This window comes from Xenopus laevis, chromosome 9_10S, assembly GCF_017654675.1.
Source record: "Xenopus laevis strain J_2021 chromosome 9_10S, Xenopus_laevis_v10.1, whole genome shotgun sequence".
NCBI lineage: Eukaryota > Metazoa > Chordata > Amphibia > Anura > Pipidae > Xenopus > Xenopus laevis.
In genome coordinates, this window is record NC_054388.1 from 57,996,575 (window position 1) to 58,018,743 (window position 22,169).

Sequence of the window (22,169 nt, forward strand, 5' to 3'; positions counted from 1 at the left end):
AGTGTAAAAGAAGAGAAATTTTTCTCAGGCGGCACTTTAACAGGGGAGGGGAAAAACCCAGAGAAGCCATAGGAAGGGGCACATTTGCTATCCAAAAACTTTCCAATAATTTAACCCTAGAATTGACGATGCTTAAAGAACAGCAACCCATTTGGCTGGTGGCTTAAAGCAAAAAATGCCAAAAAGAAACATGACTGAATAATGCAGAGCTTTATCTGAGGTACAGTATCTTGTAGGAGGAAACAAAAATTTGTTATTTTGACATGTATGCTGACAGACTGCACTGATTGAAGTTTGTAGTAGAGTCTGGGATCTCAGTTGGCCTCTTCCCGCTGGTAAGACCTGACACCCACCGCTCATTAATACTTTGCAGACACAGGGAGGGATAGGGTTATGGAGTAAGATCTGGACATGACATTATATTCTCACCTCCTTGTGAATGGAATGGCTTAATACAAGCTAAATCTTATCTCCCCAGTGAAAGTGCTTCCCATACACAAAGAGTTAAATCATTGCCCATAGCTTGGAAGGTTAATATCACAGCTGCCTGGTAACATTTTATCAGTTAACAAAAGCCTCCCTTTGCAAGTACTACCCTACACCCCCCTTTCTGACTGTCCAAAGGTGTTTACTGAAGTAAATCTGCCTAAATCCTTCATAGCTTGGGTCATGGGGATAACAGGAAGGGGGGGGGATGAAGGTGTAGGGATAATCTCTTTTTGTACCATGGTTCCTAAATCTTCTGGGAACAAATAAGAAATCTTTGTCACATGCTCCTTTCCAACGTGTAACATCTCAGCAGCTGCTAACATTGTTCAAGGTAAATTTGAAGGTACTCGGGGAGTTTCGGAGCAGCGGTGCATTACAGAAATAAAGCGATAGCAATACTTCTGTGCAGTCAATATTAGGAGCTAAAGTCCTGTATTTGTGCAACTGTCAGCTTTAGAAAAGCAGAAGCACATTTTGGAGGGGTTAAGGGTAACAATATACTTAACAAGTCTGTCTCGATTCTGTGCTTGCATAGGGAAGTGCAACTGGAGACCTCATTTCCCAACGCAAGTGCAAAACTGTGAGCGCTTCAGTGCTATTCACAAAGGTAATTTGCTCCTATACAAACTCCTTACAACTTGCATATTGGGCCAATTTGTCTGTTGTGCTCTGAAGAATTTTATACAGGGCACACAGATGTAAGTAACTCCTGGAATTGACACCTGTTCCAGGAATTCATTTGCAGTTGCATCAACACACACAGCTGATTTAAGTTCCACACACAAATCACATCTAATACTCATTAAGCAGCAGTCCTGCCTTGCTTTATGGTTGAGATTCTAGCTATCTGTATAACAGTATTCTGGTCCACAACTGTTCAATCAGAAAACTGTATATATTTACAAATAGGACACTCCCCGGTACTAATTAGAACTGCATGAAAACATTAACACTAAAGTACATAAAAAGGAAATTTGGAGATGAGAATATCCTATTTTATTTTAAGTCATAATGTCATATTAAAAGATCTCTGTTATGCTTAAAATGCTTTGAAGAGCAGTAATTGTCACAGGAAGCTGAGTAATACAATACAATACAATTCTGCCTGATATCACTCTGCCCTAATGATGCTCTGGTATAGAAACAAGAGTAAAACATGTACTGCAAATAAGGATTATTGTGACAAACTTATGAGCAATGTCAGACCTACCAAGGCTTTCTTAGGGTAGGGCAGAACATACCCAAGGGAGTGGGCGGTATATATATATATATATATCTATATATATATATATATATATATCTATATATATATATATATATATATATATATATATATATATATATATATATATATGTTTGTGTGTGTGTGTCCAAGGATACATTATATAGGGTAAGAATGGTTATATATTTCAATATATAGGATCATATGGATGATTTGATATTTCAATATACATGAAGTACAACTGTGCTGTGACTTCAGGCCACAGAGTTGCCCTATTAAGCCCAGCATTGGTATAGGTTACGCCCAGCAGCAAAGAGTTTAAATAGTCAGTAAGCAAAATGGGTTTATAAATAAAACTCTCATTAAACAGTGGAACCAACCTGGCAGCTGCTGCTTTTAGGGGCTTGGAGTAATTTTTTTGTAGTTTTTAGAAGGTTACTTTTTTGTGCCTAACTTTACTCATGTAAAGGAGTGTACCAAAGCCCCATGCAGAGTTTTGTGTTTTTATGACTCCATTTGTAAATAGATATTGCCTAGATAACAAATGGTGACTTTGTACAGTGAATAGTAATATGAATATGTAAAAAACAATTGGTGTGTTACTCCTGTTTAACTGTATGCCTAGTGTGTATAGTGAGGCAAAATGGTGAGATGGCAGCATGGGGGGTATGGGCTGTGACTGTAGGATAGTGTGTGGCAAGGCGAGATGAGTTTGCAGAACAAGATCCAGATATATTGGGGACGAGTTGTATAGAAAGGCACGATGGTGTCAGACAAAGTGGATGTAACTGTGGGGATGGGAGTTAAGGCAAGATGGAAGCAGACAACGTAATTGCACATGTTATAGAAGTGTCTGCACACTGTGGGACAGTGTGTATTATAAGGCAAAGTGATTTCATAGGAACGGGCTGCAGCTCTGAGTGTATATAGTAAGACAACAATATTTACCAATATTTATTGAAATTTCATATGAATTAGGGATTCATGAGGCCCCTATACCTCTTGGGCCCTCCTGCAGCTGCACGGTCTGCTTCCTCTGTAGTTACCTCCCTGCACCAAATCCTCCAGTAGTTTGTAAACTGCAGTTTCCAGTCTCCACTGACAGCTGGGGAATGCTATAATTCAGCAAGTTGCCTAAATACCAGGCCCCCACGCAGAGCCCTTGCCCAGGGCCCCACCATCCATGACCTTACTATTACAATTATATCATCTGAGAAGTAAGAGGCTTGCATAAGATTGTAATGATAAATTTATTACTGAGGCAGTGACCAGCTCCTAATTTCTCATTCACCTGGGCAGCAGAGTTTGCATTCTAGCCAGTTAACGCATTGAGCACCAGGAAAAAGGGGGTGGGGTGGTTAAAGACACAGAGAGGGAGACAGAGAGAAGTGGGTGCTGGCAGGGTGCAGAACCTGATCTTTCTGTGACAATTTGTAGGCCTAGTGTCAGAGCAATGCCCATGAATAGTACCAATGTGGTAACACCATCCTCCTGCCAGGGAGCTATATAAGGCTGGTAACTAGGGGAAGCCCAACAAACAGCCACAAACACCTCAGTTATTTTACTCAGCCTCCTCCACCCTTTTGCTTTTTTTTTTTTTATCACCCCCCCCACCCCCCAATCTTAACTCTCTCTTTTTCTTCCTCTCTCTCTCCCCCTTTTCATCTTAGCTTTCTTTTGCAGAATGCAAATGTAGCCTGCCGGCGGTGAAAGGTCTGAATTGCGATTAAGGAGAAGAGAACTCTTTTCTTTTGTTCTGCCCCCGAGGGGATGTTTACTGGGAGAGACACAGCGGAACAGATATGAAAGGCATTCAGGTCAGCACTGATGTGAGCGAAAGTGAAATCGCACAGTCTCTCACACACACAGTCCGGGCAGCGATAGCCTTAACTGTGCGTCTGTAGCTGCCACAGACTGCGATATCGCTGCATGGAATGTGTGCGGGAGAGAAGCGTTGCCTGCCCTGTATAGCCCCACTCTGTACTACCGGCTGCCTAATAAACCAATAACCACCCGCAACCCTTAAACTTAAAGCAAAGTGGCTGCTGAAGCGGAATACAAAACTTGGCACCCCCAGGTAAATGGGACATTAACGCTCCTAAATGTCTTCTACCTATACCCAAATACGATAAATGACACACAGGTCAGCTCACTAAATACACGGATTCCAACATCCAGTTCAGAGGCAATTTTTATTCCCTGCGCAATCAACTGACAATTCCGTGCGTTGTAGTTTGCGCAAGTGCGGATATATAACGCTACAGCATAGATCATAATATTGCCCCCACCTCTCAGTACTTGCTAGACAGGTCTACTGGGGAACTGTCCTGCAATAACTTCAGTAACTACAACCTCTCAATATCGAAACGATCACTGGCACAGACACACACGTACATGAACCCATAAATACAGTTCAGGGGAAGAGGGATGAGTGGATTAATCATGTAATCGCAACTAACGGGGCCGATACAATGTAGCCTGCATCACTGCATGTATCCGCTTGCACCACAGTTAGTTATACTGTGCTCTGTCACAAAAATAGTCGCAAAAATCACATTATCTATATATCTCTCTATCTGTCCACCCATCATCTATCTATCTATCTATCTATCTATCTATCTATCTATCTATCTATCTATCTATCTATCTATCTATCTTTATCTACCTACAGTATCTATATATCATCTATATATCCATCCACTATCCATCCACTATCTATCTATTTATCTATCTATCTATCTATCAGCTTTCCTCTTTTTATATATAAACACAATTACATGTTATCAGCCTTTTTTGCTCAAACGCAGAAGTTAAGGTTTGCAATCTCTACTTTCAAATCCTCTTTTTTGTCTTCATTTCCTTAAAAAAAGTAGGACCAATACGCAGCAGTGAGAATAGGTGTCTGCCTGGGCTATTCAGACAATTGCACCCTTGTGGGAATGGGGTAGTGGGTGCCCAGCGCTATTGACGTTATAAACATGAAAATGAAACACATTAGAGCAGACAATCAATTGTCTGACTGCTGCAAACCTACACTCGCTTTCCCCCTTCTTCTTCTTCTGTTTGACAGGCATAAAACCACTGTGACCACCTCGCAAAGGCAGGGTGCAGGGGGAGGAAAATAGGGGGGTCGAAGAGTTAGAGAAATACACCTTTGAATAGGAGTAATGTCAAAGGAAAGTGTTCCAGGGAGAATATTCTCTGGCCCTTAGGGTGAATGCAGAGCTGTTCCAAATCCCTATGCCTTCCTACCTTCAGGGTCACTAAGCATTTACCTTTAAACTAGCCCCACTGTGTTACTGGCCTCATTCTAAATAATTTGCAGAGCTTTGTTGGAGATTACAAAATTTCTTTCTTTCTTTCTTTCTTTCTTTCTTTCTTTCTTTCTTTCTTTCTTTCTTTCTTTCTTGCGACAAACTCAGCTGATAAATATTGCTACAAATGAACTGCACAACAAACTGTTCCCTTTTTCCCCTTGCCTTAATTGAAATTACATCGTGAGTCTTTCAAGGCAAAAATCAGCGCAAGATGCTATAAATAATTGTTTTGTTTCATTTATCTAAAAAGGTGAAAATATAACCAAGCCAGAAAAAACAAAATCCATTTTATACACATGGCAAATTATAAAAACAAATAGAAATAAAATAATGTTGTTATAAGGTTGTTGGTAAAAAAACGACCATGAACAGTTTCTGGAGTTCCAATGCAATCTTTTTTTCTAGAATCTAGATTCACTTTATTCTCAATATAAAACGCCAAATATGAGGCAAATCTGCGATATTTCGTTTCTAGAGATGAAGCTGTAACTCCAGTTGTGTCTCATAGTGAAGACAAAACATAGACGAGAGAGAGAGATCAAAGCTCAGAGATCAATAATACTCGCTATTGCTTGGATGGTTCCCTTCTGTTCATAATGACAGGTCTGAATTGTGTGTGTTTTTTTTTTAAATCTTTTTTTTGACCCTTTAATTTGCCTATAAATATCCGCTCGTGTTATCCACGAATTAAAGTGTAAGCTCTTCTTCCATGCCTCTTCTAACGTTAGCTTACAAAAGTTGTACAAATAAAATGAAACAGCTGCTTAAATAAAACTCGCAATTTAAAACTGTATATTTATTTCATGCAATTGTTTTTTTGGAATTTATTCGGTTTATATATATTAAAAAAAAAAACTCCCCTCCACTTCTCATTTTAAGGAAATAAAAACGAAATGGCTTGGGGGCTTTTCACGCAGATCCTGATAAAAGAAAAACAGTTTATTCTTTTAACTGGCAAAGTGACCCAGCTGCACTGCAAGTCCCTTATGATAACGGATTCTGCTAATGATCTAGGGATGGAGGGAAAATCCGGTAAAAAAAAAATTCTCTTCCCATCCTGGAGAAAACTGCTAGAAAGTTTCAGACAAGAGACTAAATCATCTGACAAATCTGTTGCCCCTACAAGTCTTCCCAAAGCCCCCCTCTGTCTGATTCTTCTGCTCCCCTCGATTTCCCATAAACTGTTTTGATAGCCTTGTATTAATTGTCTCCAAACATTAATTTTCTGTTCATTTCCACAACACTCCTCAGCAAAATAACCAGGGTATTAATCCCATAGGCGATCCTCTGATAGTAACAACACTTTCACCATTCAATTATCTCACAAATAATTCCAACATGCCCCTAAATGCACTATTTAAATACAAGTTCCATTAATTATAACCTTGATTTTACTTCTGTATAATCATGGTTGTAGAGACAACCTCCCCAAAAAAAAGTAAGACATTTTTCCAAATAAAAATCTTATAAAATGAAAGAGAATTCGTCTAAATGTTTCTGATTTCCATGTAGTTATCAGACAGATGCAATTACAGAGAAATTTACAATTTTAACAAGACACCACAGTCTCCCTTCCATATAATAATAAAACATTTTTAAAGCCATTTGTTTGGAGGAGGGGGTCACATATTTCTTAAAAAAAAAAAATCTGCTTTATCGAATTTTCGGAAAATTAGACATTTTGGACAAAACATGTAACTTGATCACAGAGCGAATGTTACACTTTAGACATATAATTGTGAGCAGCATGTCAAGGACCCACCACAGCTAAAAGGGGGGGATTGTGGGGGTGTAAATAGATCTTTATCCACTAAAGTGTCCCCTCATTTACCTCTTCAGATAAAAATTACATGTATTTTCTATTATTGCCATCCCTTTATTTGCAACAAAAAGTTTTGGCAAGGCAAAGAAATCTCAGCAGAGAAAAATCAATAACCAGCATTTAATAAGGAGATGAAGGGGCGGGGGAAGAGGGATATTATATGTAATTGTAGCCTCGACTAAATGACACAGACAGGAATGGGAGGTCTTGTCTACCATGGACCACCTTAAGGAATGACAGACAAGGGATGGGGAAGCTGATAGTGTGTCTGAAGTAAATGGCCAGACTTTGGGAAATGGTATTTTTTTTTAAAAAAAAAAATAAGATCAAAGAGGACAGAGGAAAGGAAAAGGACAGGAAACCCCCAAAAAAATAATTCTATATGGCACAGCACTTGCACGACAACACAATTGCAAAGCAAGGGTAAGGACACATTATGATGTATAGTTTTACCAGTTTATTAATCAGGGAGGTTTAACCCCTTCACTACCAGGGACCACTCTACACACACAACCCACCCCACTTCTGGTGTAATAATCCCAAATTAAGATCACACAGGAGCCATTCATCCCAGTTCTAGTGGCTGAAAGTTTGACTTGAAGAGGGGAGAAGTAGTGCTCAGAACACTGTGGCAGTTTGTGATGTTGCAATAGGCTGACAAGTGGCCCATTTGCACTGCAGAACCCCCTGACCCCAGAGAATATAGTACAGGCAGGGGGCTGCCATAGACTGACACTGAAGCAGAGGGGCAGCAATACTGTCATGTGCTCAATAAAAAAAAGTGAGTCATCTGCTTGTGTTGTTATTGTCAGTTGTGGGGTGGAAAACACAGATTACTTGGCTGCTCTGTGAAGCAGAACCCCTAGAGCTGCTGTGTATCCCCCTCCTCCTCCTCCTCATCACATAACGATGAAGGGCTTGGGGAGATGGTGACAAACACCCAGTAAGCCCTGGCTACAACCCCACAGGACTCCGAGCTGCTGCTGCCTAAGAGAAGGGGCTGCTGGGGGGTGGGTGGAGGTTACAAGCTCGCTGGGAAGATGAAGCTTGACTGGGACTGGGACTTACTGGTATGTTCAGCCCAATAGGACTTGCAGATCCTGGAGGAAATCGGCCATTATAACCCAGTGGGGCTAGGGGGGATTCGGCTTGACTCTATAGGACTGGGGAGAACTCTGACTACTTAACCTTATGGGGATGGGGAGAATTGAGCCTGCTTAACCCTGTGCTGCTTGGGATAATACTGCTCAGGGCTGGGGAGCAGTGTGTCTGCTTCAGCCTCTGGGGCTGGGGAGAATTGAGCCTACAAGACGGTATGAGTGTCACTAGAAAGGCTCCTGCCTGATTCTCTGCACAGCCCTACTGGGGGTTCACTCCGCTTCATTCACACACGGGCTGGAGAGCTGCTAGGGGCTCCACTCTGATGCGTATAGCGCTGGGGCGATTTCGCTTGTCAAGAGCGGAGTTTACTGGAAAACCAGCCCTGAATGGAGTCTACTAAGGGGGCGTCAGTTTTCTTTACTCGCACTGTTTGGGGCTTTAGCCACCGGGGTCTCAGCTGCGCGTGTGGGGGGCTTCAGACTGTGAGAGGGAGCTGCAGTGTAACTGAGGGATGGGAAGAGAAAGAAGCCTGGGAGTGTCCTGGAGCCTACAGGACCGTTATGTGAGCAGAAGACTTTCAGGAGCCACAAACTTTCCCCAACCCAAAGCTCTAAGTTTCCCACCGACTCCCCAGCACCAAGGCGCCCGCTCTATATCACGAGGGGTTCCCGGGGAAGCTGGGGGGGGGGTACCCTGACATACACTCTCCCTGGATCCTCAACTCTCACTCAGCCTCAGCTGCAGCCGCCAACAGCCCCGGAGCTGAGACGCACCAAAAGGGCGTTAAGACGCAATAGGAGTGCGCAAAAGAAGCGAAAGAAACCGGATTCTTACCGTTTTTCCTCCTCGGATTTGCTTGTTTTCGCCTCTTACACCTGGGGCCATCCGCCATGATCTCTTGCTTCATTGATAAGAGTGGGATCAGATGGCAGTTCGCATGGACTCGGCTCTGTGAATCAGCAGCACGCAGGCTCTAACAACCAAACACAGCAACAATGTGTGGGCATTGGTGGATCCCATTTAAAAAGCAGGGCGCCAAATAATGGCCAAATATTACAGAACAGCAGCCTCACTCTCTCTCTCTTGCCCCCTCTCCCCTGGATGCTCTTTTATTTCACTTACAACAAGGATATTTGTGTTAAAAGGTGACAGCGGTAAGTAGATCACAGGCAGACTTCATCCTCCCCAGCCAGGGACATCTCCCCAATAACTCAGCTCCCCCACATCCTCTCTGCATTGGCCACACCAGAGACAGGTCCCTGTTGCCTCCCTAAAAGCTGTTTGTCAGTCCATATTCCCCAGCACAGGACACATGTATCACTGCGACCATTTCCATTGCTGCCCTCCTTTACTATGTAGATAGGAGACAAGCATGATAATCTGGGATGTTATTCTGGCATTTGGGGATTTAGCAGGGGTGTAAACTTTTTTTTCTCATATACCGAAATATTTTTATATTAGTCACTGTCAAAATGTATGTGTGGGGAGGGGGACTTGTTTGAAGGGAGGGCTGATACTAAACTTGAAAAATAAACCCACTTTTCTGACTTTTTTTGGGGTGGGCTGCTTTTACATGCAAACTGTAAAACAAGGGCAATTTAGTCCTAATCCACAGGGCAGCCTCTAACATCATTTTCTCTGTGTGAGGAGCTCAACCTCCTGTTCTAACACTTGTACACATATCCTCCATCTCTCTCTCTCCTGCTAAGGACAAACATTTCCAAAGTGTCAAATGAAGATTTGCAAATGTAAATTCCAAGGGCTGTATATAAACACATAACCACAACATCACACACACACAAGGTGTGTACAGGGCTACCACAGCTGTATGTTAACAGAAATAAACAAACCTATGCAATATACTAAAATAACATGGGATTAAACCAGCAACACAACACTGGCAAGAAAATTTACATTCATGATTGTCAAATTTCTTTTTCATCAAACTTTTTCATTTTTTTTTTTTTGGGGTTATGTTGCATTAATGAAGCAGCAACAGTGTAAACAGCCACTATTTTCTAAACGACCCAAATGTGTAATAATCCCACAGCATGTCATATTTACCCAGGGGTATGTGATATATTAAGGAGATGCAATTAAATCCAATTGCATTAGAAGAAGTAAAAAAAACAGCTCAAAATTCCAATATTCCCTTTTGGATTTCTGCAGACGAATTAAAACTAAACTTTCACTTCTTTTTTTTTTCCCCCTTTAAGGTGTTAGGTAACACTTAGCAAAAAAAATACCCCCAATAAAAGACAGAAATGAAACTTGCTAATTGAACAGAAAATTTGGGCTTGTTTTTATAGCAACACAATTGTTACTAAAAAAGAACCATAAAACAATGTAAAAACAATCCAAGTGTTGAGGTTGACGTGCGCAGGATGAATTAACAGGTAAAATAACATTTGTAACAACAAATTAAAATAAATTTAAAAAAAAATGAGTTTCACGTTTTTGGTTTAATGATGATCTGGATGGGACATTTAAATCCTGCAGCTGCAAGTTGACTTTTTACACCTATTTTTTTTTACCTGCAGGATCAGGTAAGTTGAGGTTAAAATCGAATGTAAAGTTTGTGGAAGTTTGTGTTTAAGGAGTTCCCTTTAGTGGAAGCCCGAGCCCCTCAGCAAACAGCTACTTGTGTTATTATAGGAATACATATGTATTAAAAAAAAAATAAGTAAAGCTCATACCTTACAAGTCCTGGGAAATAGTTGGGAGGAGGAATCAAAGGGACAAGAAGCATGGAAGAAGGAGAGTAGGTGAGGCTCCTGGAGATACTGTAAAGCCTTATGAGTTGTAGTAGAGGAAGGACCGTTATTCCTGCTGGGCAGGTTAGGAAGAACTGATCTCTTTCTGCCAGTCCAGGAAACACAAACCTGGGGACGGACTGACGTGTTACGCTTCTCCTAATGACATTTTTTGCCTTTTCTCCTCTGGGTTGTATAGAGGAGAGACCCTGACACACACGCCACCTATCTTTCTGAGGAGGGATAATTGAGGCGCACCAAACGTGAGCATCATGTAGAAACGTGATCACCAAGTTTTTCTCTGTGAGAAAGGATCTGGGTTAGATTATACCTTGAAGTCTCAGCAAACGCTTAGTGGGAGAAATGAAATTCCACCCTCCTTTCCATCTCAACCCCCCCACGTCTTCTTCTTCTCTCTTGAAGTTGTCTCCCTCTTCCTCCTCCTCCTCACCCCCCTCTCTCTCTTCTCCCCCCTCCCCAGCCATCAAGCCCTTCCTTGGCATTATTCTCTTCGTCACTAAATCCTACTGGATGCAAAGGGCTGAAAACATTTTACACCCAATCACAGATCCCAGAACCTAAAGGAACTTTAAAGTTCTCAGAAATTCCTGAAGGATCTCTGGTCTCCAGTCAAGATCTCTCCAGTAAGCTGCCTGCAAACGGGTCCTCTACCAGTGCTGGATTTCTGATTCATCTGCTTTATTTCTTTTTATCTGCATTTCATTTCATTTTATTTGAATATTATTTTTTTCATTTACCATTTTTTTTTAGATTAGAAATGTAGGTTAACATTTTTAGCAGTTTTATTTTTTTTCGATTATTATTTCTGAGATGATATTTGCTTGTAACATGCAGGTGACTGGATAAAAAAAAGCATAACCGGGCTGGGCAGCAGAGCTTACACTTTGTTTGTGGCATACAAGGCACAGGCGAGTTTTTAGGGTGACAGTGAGTTGCTGGTGTTTATTTAATGCTTGCAGAAGGCATATGTCACTGAGCTGACTCTGTATTTGTAATTAAGAGGCTGGATATGCAGATCTGTGATGGGTTTCCTAAAGCATAGAGCTGGCTACAGTGGGGCTAATTAAATCATCAGTCAAAAAGCTTGCAGTGTGACGTTGGCTTGCCCTAATCCAATCAGGTTATGTGAGTACTGGGAGACAGATATTCTCTACATCTGGAATTCAGCAATTTAGTCAGAACTGAACATTATTAACCAATTCAAACCTGCCTCCCCAGGGAGGTCGCTCCGCTTAAGTGTTTTAACTAATAGTGGTCTAGTTCCGGCAATCTTTCCTGACCACCCTGCCTGGAATTCCTCCTCCTAGGTGTGTGTGTATATGGAGATACATGATACATAGATATTAGATAGTAGAGAGACAGATAGTTGTATGTTGTCCTTATGAAGCCAGAGTTACAAACAATAAAGGGTAAGTAATCTTAGAGAGCAACCAGGGTCACATTTTCTTCAATATCTTAAATGTTACAAAATGTGCATTGTTTTGTTCTAACAAAATGTTTTAATGCTGACATATTTTATTCAGCTATTTCCATATAACAGTTGTGTGTGCATTTGTGTATTTGTCTGCCTGTCAGTCTGTCTGTATAGCATTTTTTTTATCTATGATCTATCTATGTCTGTCTGTTTGTCACTATGTTCATACTTTATTTATACATGTTTATTTAGCTTGATCAATGCAGAGGTAGATATCTACCTCTGTTTTACTCTACCTATCTGTCTCTATTTCCCTGTAAGTATGCTTCTATCTACTTATCATCTATCTATCTATCTATCTATCTATCTATCTATCTATCTATCTATCTATCTATCTATCTATCATCTATCTATCTATCTATCTATCTATCTATCTATCTATCTATCTATCTATCTCTCTATCATCTATCTATCTATCTATCTATCTATCTATCTATCTATCTATCTATCTATCTATCATCTATCTATCTATCTATCTATCTATCTATCTATCTATCTATCTATCTATCTATCTATCTATCTATCTATCTATCTCTCTGTGTGAATGCTTTTTTATCAATTTAACTACCTACCTATATCTATCATCTATGTATAGTCTATGCTTTACATATATTTATACACTGGGACATTTATATTATTTATGTCATATGCCACACACCACCAAAGCTCTGCCAAGTGTGAGAAAATAAGGACTAGCACAAAATAAAATATCTAGACACACACACCAGAAACATATTTCTAGTTAAAAAAAGAATTATTTGTCATTTATGTGCTACTGTGTAACTAATTAGACAAAAGGAGAGCTGTGTGGGATGAAAGTACTAATGCACTGAAGCCTGCTAGTATACATAAGAAATATATAAAGTGCCCTGGTATCCTTTATACTGCAGTGGCCAGTAGTTATGGGCAAATATATTCGCCTGGCACTAATTTGCGGTGAATTTCCGCGTGAGAATTCGCCAGCGTCAATTTCCGATTTTCAAGATTTTTTTGTGAAAATGTTGGAATTGCTCTATTTTTCCATGAAAATGTTCGAATTGCTCGATTTTTAAGTGAAAACTTCCGAATTGTACGATTTTTTTGTGAAATTGTTCGACTTTCACAATTTTTTTGTGAATTTTCTGATTTCACAATTTTTTGCAAATTTTTCTCCGTTTCAAATTCGCAAATCTTTCTGGGCGTAACTGGAGAAATTCGCCCATCACTAGTGCCCAGGACTGCCTTATACCTGCCTCCATGACATGCTATTAGACAAGACAGGTTGGAATGCTGCTGCAAAACCTCTGGAAGTTTGGGAAATCAAGTTAAATTTTCAGGTCTCTTTCCAGCATTACCTTTCCTTAGACCTCGCTGGCTTTGCCAGTCTGGGACCCCCAGGGAGTGCTGCCATGTTTGTGCAACTCTTATCATTAGAATCTTTTCTTCCTGTTTGTGTGTGGTAATGTTGTTTCTGTAGTCTCTTTGTAGTACAGGTATAGGATCCATTATCTGGAAACCAGTTCTTCAGAAAGCTCCAAATTATTTGTCTCCCATACACTCCATTATAATAACATTTTAAAAAAGATTAAAAAATGATTACTTTTTTCCTCTGTAATAGCAAAACAGTAGCTTGTACTTGATGCAGACTAAAATATAATTAATCCTAATTGGAAGCAAGGCCAGCCTATTGGGTATTTAATGTTTACTTGATTTTCTAATAGACAATGTATTAAGATCTAAATTACAGAAAGATCCATTATCCGCAAAACCTAAGATCCCGAGCATTGTTGTGTGGACACCTTTTTTCATTTACTGAACAGGTTGGTTCTATGTATTCATTACAATTAATACTCAGGCTGAAATGTCCTTATGATATGTGCAAGGGATCCGTTTGCTGTGGAAATAATGGAAGTGGGGAATGTCACTGGTGGGGAGGAGGTTACAAAGACTGAAGAAGTGTTTTGTGACTCCAGCGGTAGTCCAAATTGAATTAAGGTTGGTTTTTCATAATAAAAACCAAAGTTGTAATTCTGTCCTTGTATTTTTTTTTCATAATTTCTGTCTTTTATGCCTGATTAAAAATGGTTAAATTCTTTATAAAATAAAAAAGCTGTGTCACTGTGATCACAGGTTCGATTCCCTAAATTCCTTAAATCTGTCTCTTTCTGTGTACACTATGCCTAGTCTCTCTTTCAGTCTGTCTGTCTCCACTGTCTGTTTCTCAGTTTGTCTCTATTGCCTGTCTCTGTCAGTTTGCTGGACTGTATCTAAAGTCTCTTTTTGTCTTTCAATACATTTAAATACAGTCTGTATCAATGTCTGCCTCTCCCTATGTCTCTTTTTCAGTTTGTTTCTGTCACTTTCTATATACAGTATCATCTATCTATCTATCTATCTATCTATCTATCTATCTATCTTTCTATCATCTATCTATCATCTATTTATCTATCTACTGTATCACCCCAAAGGTTCACCAGCAGTACTTCTACATATGTACATGTATTAAGCTACACAAATGAGTTGTGTTACATTATTGGGATAAAGACTATTACTCTGTTCTTGCCCATTACACTAAACGTCACATACAAATACTTTAAGCTAACTATTCTAATTATTACGGTCCCCTGGCCAAAGAAAGCTGAAAGATAGGAGGAATATGAGACAGGGGGTGATATACAATCATATCTGCTGGGGAAACACTGAGTAAATGCAAGTCAGGGTTTTTCAACCTTGAGACAAATAGGTTAACTACAAGCTCATTGTTTTCGTTGGCCAAAGCTGCAGAGAACTTGGGACCCAAATAAAAAGGGTGTCTGTGGCCTTCTGCTCACAGCCTAAATCTATGCTGTGCTACGAGGAAGAAGGATTCCAGAAACAGCTGATCTGATGGAGTTGAGAGAAACTATAAATATTGGTTTGGTTTCTGGTTGCTGGTTATGAGAAGTGATCTTCTCAGCTTGTGGTTAAAAAGGCAATTGTCAGCTTTTCCAGTTCCCAAAAACAAACCTGTTAGTAATGGGACGACATGCAAATATACCAGGGGAAGTGCCATCAAATAGAAATAAGTTTTTCTTCAGAGAGATACAATGTAACACAGCTTTTTATTGTTATTGGATACATTGTATCACAGCTATTGTATGAGTTGCTCATTTCAGTTTTTCCCATTGACACAAGAATCCACTAGATCCAGGGTGCCAAGCTTAGAGGACCACATGCCCAATGTGGCCCTTCAAGGTATTTTTGTTATCTCCTGCCTGCTTTTAGGCTCCATAGACTTCTTTATATGACATAATGACTTTGATTTAATATGAACCACAAATATTGTCAGCTAATTGGCCACTATGTTGAAAGAATCAGGCAGCACTGATCTAAATGTATTTATTTTCAGGTGACGTGGTTGATTGAAGAAGGGTGTTATTCACTTATACTGGTGTATGGGGGGGATACTGATATCATGCAAGGTTTTCGGAACATGGGTTTAAATGCAAGTAGGGCATTATCCAAGTTTGTATTTACTGTCCAAATCTAGAAACTTGTCGACAGATGATTCCTCATCTATGGACCTATTTATTGGATAAAAACATCACCGGTGATGTTGCCCATAGCAACCAACCAGCAATTATATTTCAACTAGGCCCCTCAAGTGTGAATTAAAAACTGATGTGCCTGTGTATGGGGCACTTGGAACTGCCTGCCCAACCAATCACTGGCGAGAGAGAAATAGTCTGAACCTAAATACTATGCAAGATATGGGCCCAAACTAAACTCACCATAAAATCCACCCCCCCAGTTTCATTATCAAATGGACCAAATATCATATAGGTAGTGATGGGCATTGAAGTCAATGGGCATCAAAATCATTTTAATGTGCATCAATTAAGACGCCCGCAACAATTTTTATATGCACGCCTATTTTATCCAAATGCATTAGTCAATGGGCGTCCGAATAGTGCGACTATTCTGACAATTTTTTTTTGATGCAACAGATTTTTCGCCGGGTGATTTTTGCCTCAGTTTTGTGAATTTATTTTTGGCGGCGAAATGTGGAAATTCACTGCGAATTTGTTCATGGCGAATTTATTTGCCTATATAAGCAAGAGTATCCTTATTATACCTTATTCTTTGCTCAAAAGCCACCTCACATTCCTCTTGCAGAACCCTCTAGCTGTTCAAAGCCCCTTTCTCAAAAACCCATTCAACAGGACGCAGTTTTAGATCCCATCAACTGGCAGAACAGTCCATTCAGCTCTGCTCTGCTGACTTTCGTCAGGTCAAGGGTTCGGCGTCTGTCCCTTCTGCTGGTGTTGCAGGGCCGGTGGGATACATGAATGAACTGATCAATGTCAGGTACTGATAAGGGCTGATAACTGCTGACATGTACAAAAGATATATACACGGCACCAGACTCACCCAAACACAAGCTCTTGAGCAGCACCCCCCACACAGGGAGAGAAAGGCTCAGACACACAGATGCAAATGCTGACAGACAGACATATACACTTACACCAATGTGCAACAAAATGACACAAATGAATGGCCTCATGTACAGAAACTCACAGATGCAGAGATGCACATATATAGACACAAACAGACTCATATCAGACACATATCATAGAAACTTTTGTAGAAGTTTGAGGGCCCAAACTTTTTATAGGGCAACACACTAATATATAAATATACATAAATATTTTGTGCATTCATATTAACTTCCCCCTTACACACATTCTGCTGAGCCCCCTATCAGCTCAGGACTTCTGCAGTGAAGTGGTTGTCTCTGTACTACTATACCTTCCTTTCCCATGTGTCTAGGCAGAACCCACACATCCTGTCCTTGATATCTACAATACTTCTACATGCCAAGAAGGGAAATATCTAGTTACCGAGCGGTTATGTTTTTTTGTAATATGAATAGTAATAATAATAAGACATGGGCTTGAGAAATTATACTCTATCTTCTCTGATTTTAACCAGGTTTCTCTGGGTACTAGGGCTGGTCAGTAACTTCTATCTATAGTTTAACCCTATCTGGTTTTCACTGGGGTGGCCTGCACTCACCTTGGCATTCTCCTTAAACCCTAACAACAGTGGTATATAAAAGAAATGCTGCTGTCTAAGTAAAATCTATTAGAGTAAATCAATATGGCATCTCCCTTCCACATCGATAAAGTTAAGGAATAATCTGTGTGTTCAGTAAACTTAAATCCATACATTACCATCCATTTAATTGAAAATATGGTTTAAACTTCCCATACACAGACCAATTTACACCTTTTTCCCCACAATTGCCTCCTTAATTTACTCATTTTTTGGGGGGTGAGGGGGTAGAGGAGGGGGGGGGGTAGGGGGAGCTTTATGAATATGTTGGCTTTTTTTCAGGAAAAATGAGAAAAGGTGAGTCCCTGAGATTTTTTCAGTTCTTACTCAGCAGCTTGTACTGGTTTCTCTTCCTATTAGAGAAAGCACTCGCCTCAGGAACATGGCCACTCACTTTCTTAATGTGTAAATACTGTAGAACCCCCATTTAACATTTTTCAGAGGACCAGGAAAAAATGGTGTAAAATCCAGGAAAATATATTATTCATAATATACTGTATAGGCGGGACCACAAAACAACAATGTAAAAGGAGGGAACATTTTAAATCAGGGGATGTAAAATTGAGGTTCCACTGTAATAATATATTTTATATTTGTGACTGACAAACTGTTGCAGTGATTTAGTGGCAATGGAAAGTATTTGGAGAATCATGAGTGTAAGGGGTCATGGGTGAGGCACATTAAGGCATTGTCAACTGTGTTCTATGTAAACAGGAATTATTGGGGACCTATTGTTGTTAAATAGCAGGGCCCAACCCCAGAGGCCTAATAACCACTAATTAGTAGTATGGGACCCCATAAATAATAATCTAATGGCAGCATGGTTTAGGATTGGTGACATATCAATGTTAGTTAAGGGTATAAATGTTTCTTTCATAATCTGGGCCAGAGTGAAAAATAATGGGCCCCCATTTGAGTGGTGGTAAGGGATTTTTAGTTTATAGCCCTCAGCATCTGTTAAATTACATCTCTCAGCACTCCCCAACAGTTTAGAACTATCCCTATGTTAAAGCTCCTTCCACTGGCTCCTTCTTGTCTTATATACATACTATGGTGCAGCCAAGCCTCTGCCCAGATGCAATCTTGCCTTGCTATACACACCACCCTTCAGAAGCCGTCATACCTTACTAGAGACACAATCCTACAGGTTTAGCTGATTCTTGGGATACACTATTACAGTATATTATCTTGCATACTACATTGTCCTTCATTTACGTGATGTCACCTTTCCTTACTATACACACTATCCTGCAGCTGAAGCCTCTTCCCTGATACCATCTTACCTTACTATACATACTATCCTTCTGCTAGAACCCTCCTACTCTGTTATCATCTTGGCTCAATAACTACACTATTACACATGCATAGTCACTTTCCCTCCATAACAAAGGAAAAATGTCTCAAGTCTAGCGTTCTGGTACATTCCAGTACATTTTAGATAAAATGATGTGGTTCCACTTACAAAAGTGAAGGTTTATTTCATGTAGTTCAGCCAATTTCTCTCCTACATGCTTGTTTTCTTCTAGACATGTTTGTTTTGCCGAGGACACCAAACAAGCATATCTTCACCCGATTTGGCTACCAAATGATTGAATCAAATTGGGCTGGTCCAGATAATGAACCAATGCAGTCCCAGCCAATTGTATTCAAACTTACCGTACCTGATATTCAGCCAGATATTGTTCAAGCAGGCCCTCCCGGGGGGCCCCATAAATGGGTCAAAAAGATGGCAATTGGGTTAAAATGGGCCAAGTTTTCGTCTTTTATTAGCCCATGTAGTTCTAATTTTTTTTTAGTAACAAGCCCTTCCTAACAACACTGGACCCTTACCGTAGAAACTTCCAATCAGTAGAAAACGTTGCTGAACTTGTAAGTACTCACAGTAGTTTCCCATACACTCACAGAGCTATTATCTCCCAGAATTATTAATGATTATTTTTTATGATGAATAATATATACTAATCTTTTGCATAATTTCTCTATCAGTGATCTGAACGTCTATTTGCATATTTAATGGATGATGACTTTAATACCACCCTCCTGGGAAACAAAGAGAAAGTAAATAATCTTTGCCAAACTTTTCCCAAGTTGCTGCAGATGAGTGAATATTTACTTATTATGGTGCCCAAGGCAAGGCCCCCTACTTCTCTACCCACTGCAGCCGCATATAATTTTCCTCTCTACAACAGCTAAATATTGTCTTGGTGGGGCCCAGGACAAATATCATATAGGGGCTATTTTTTAATAATAGTTTTGACCTATACCTTTCCAGCTGTTGCTATAGCTCAACTCCCAGCATCTTCAGTTACAGTTCAGATAAAACTACAGAGTGCATGACCAGACTCTGGATACTAGATTTAACTGTTGCAGATCTGGCCCCAAAAGAGATAAATCTGTGTAGTGCAATTATTTTTTTTAAAACTTGTCTTTTACTTGCGACTGCTGCTCTGCACGGGGGGTTCATTATGCTTGCAACACCCTTGAACATACCAACGAGCAGCTAGCATTTCATATTGACATATTGGCTCAAAACATACAGGCAGATTGGCTGCTGATAAAACTGACCCTAGTGTGTGTGACTGTGATAGGGACCTCAGATTGTAAGCTCCACTGGGCCAGGAACTGATGCATAATCTCAGTAAGGTAATGCAGAATATGTCAGCGCAATATAAATAAAGAAGTAGAATAAATGTGAATATATTTTGTCCTTGTGGGTGAACCTTTGCAACATTTTTCAGCAGCAAATAAATAAATAAAAGGAACCATGGTGTGAGTTCTGTAGGCTGGAATGAAAGAGACCTGTTATCTGCAGAGTTATGTAATACTGTCATGTGGATATAGATCTCAGGGAGAATGAGCTGAAGCCAGCACAACCACGCTCCATCCATGACTCCCAACCTTGTGACTTTTTTGTAGCTTTGCACACAAATAAAACCTAAAGGGGAGGCTGATGAGACTGTGATAAAAATAAATAAATAATAATTTTTCCTGATTCTATATGGATTGTGGATTTAAATGCAAACTAGCATATAATATAATTATCAATCACAATAAATAAGTATAATTTATTAAATAAACAGTAAACCTGAACTTGATTTTCTTAAGAAATCAGATTTCCACGGTACATTTCACTTCCTCTTCTTCAGAAAAGGAATTACCCCTGGCTTCCACTTGTATGGCAATCACACAGCTCACTCGGAGCCAATTGTTATGAAAATATGTATCAAGAGTTGCCTTGACACCCAATTCCTCTATAAAATACATACTTTAGCTTTAAGGATTATGCAGAATAATAGATGTGTTGCCTTTTAGGGCTAGAGTACAAAGGGCATCATGTCAGCCCTGTGGGCCATATCCCTTAAAAACAAGAATCATGAAAGTCAACCTAACAGTAATATAGCAAAACATGCAGTGCTCCTCGTAGTGATGGTAACCTACAGCAGCCAATCAGCAGTTAGTATTTAATGGTCTACAGCAGTGATCTCCAACCAGTGGCTCAGGAGCAACATGTTGCTCACCAACCCCTTGGATGTTGCTCCCAGTGGCCTCATAGCAGGCGCTTACTTTTTAATTCCAGACTCTGTTTACATTTGTTGCTCACGGGTAAAAAAAGTTGGGGTCCTCTGGTCTACAGTTAAAAGCAAACAACTCATTGGCTGCTAGGGGTTAACAGAACCTTGGGTATTTTTTCTATCTGTGATCAGATTAATGGTAACCTATTTCTTTAAATTATCGTTTATGGTTGTTTAAAAAAACATATTTTTTCCTTATTAAGCAACTAAACAGACCATTTGGATTCCCAAAAAACAATATGTCTATATGAAACATATAACATTTTGCACTGATTGCTAAGTTCTATGATGGGCTCTAGGGGGGCCCAGTCCCACACTGAGAATGGAAGCTTGCAAACAGAAGAATGTGCAATAACCCATGTCTGTGTGTTTTCCTAGATGTCTATTGATATAATGGAATAATAAGAAATAATAAAAATAAGCTGTTTTCCATTTGATAAGGACCAAAGGTATTTTCAACCACCTTGGTAATTTGCGATGCTATAAGATGACTTTAATCCCTTTTTTCAGTAACCCTCTTAGCTGGAAGCTATTGATCCACACTAACAGCAAGGACAGATAATAAGAAAGGGCTGCGGCATGAGGGCCGGTGACTTGGTATAGCATTTGTAAACACTGAGTCTTGACACCTGTTTATCAACTCAAGTGATTTCTGTGGCCTTTCCAAGTATTGTGCCCAATTAACTGTGTTTTTGTGTTGTTTGAGCCTCTCTCTCTCTTGGATAACAATGTTTTGACAAAGTTTGACATAACCTGCCGAATCATTTCATTTTAGTTCATTCCTGTTACAATATGTGTTGTCATCTAGCTTTTCCCCCCTTTCTATTATTATAATTATGTAGCTAGTCCTGCAATATTCTTGCAGAGTGATATTCTTGCAGAGCCAGCTCAATATATATAGGATTTATGGGAAATATAGAAATTAAAAAAGTTAGATTTGAATAAGGGGGTCACAACTGGTAGTGGTATCTTTTCAGCCTGCATATGAGACTGTCAACCTTCTAGGCACCTAGGGAGATATGGTGCCTATAGTAGCATTGGAATAATAGTCTCTGGGAAGGAACTGGGGCTGTGGGATAGCAGGTATAGTAGGGAGAGATGGTGCCTATAGTAGCAGTGGCGATAATAGGACTGTGGCTGTGGGATAGCAGGTATAGTAGGGGGAGATGGTGCCTATAGTAGCATTGGAATAATAGTCTCTGGGAAGGAACTGGGGCTGTGGGATAGCAGGTATAGTAGGGAGAGATGGTGCCTATAGTAGCAGTGGCGATAATAGGACTGTGGCTGTGGGATAGCAGGTATAGTAGGGGGAGATGGTGCTTATA

At 39.9% G+C, this 22,169-nt stretch overlaps 1 protein-coding gene across 6 annotated transcripts in view; it reads right to left on the minus strand.

Annotated features, from left to right (window-relative positions):
* The window catches only part of zeb2.S (zinc finger E-box binding homeobox 2 S homeolog), a 96,614-nt gene extending 85,524 nt beyond the window's left edge, over positions 1-11,090 (minus strand). For 2 of the 6 annotated variants that reach the window (XM_041577597.1, XM_041577599.1), the window contains exons 1-2: positions 10,648-11,090; positions 8,786-8,924 (exon numbers count right to left, since the gene is read on the minus strand). In XM_041577597.1, coding sequence (XP_041433531.1) covers positions 8,786-8,858 — 73 coding nt within the window. In that variant the 5' untranslated portion in view covers positions 8,859-8,924; positions 10,648-11,090. 6 annotated transcript variants of the gene reach the window in all.
* Between the last annotated feature and the right edge of the window lie 11,079 nt (positions 11,091-22,169).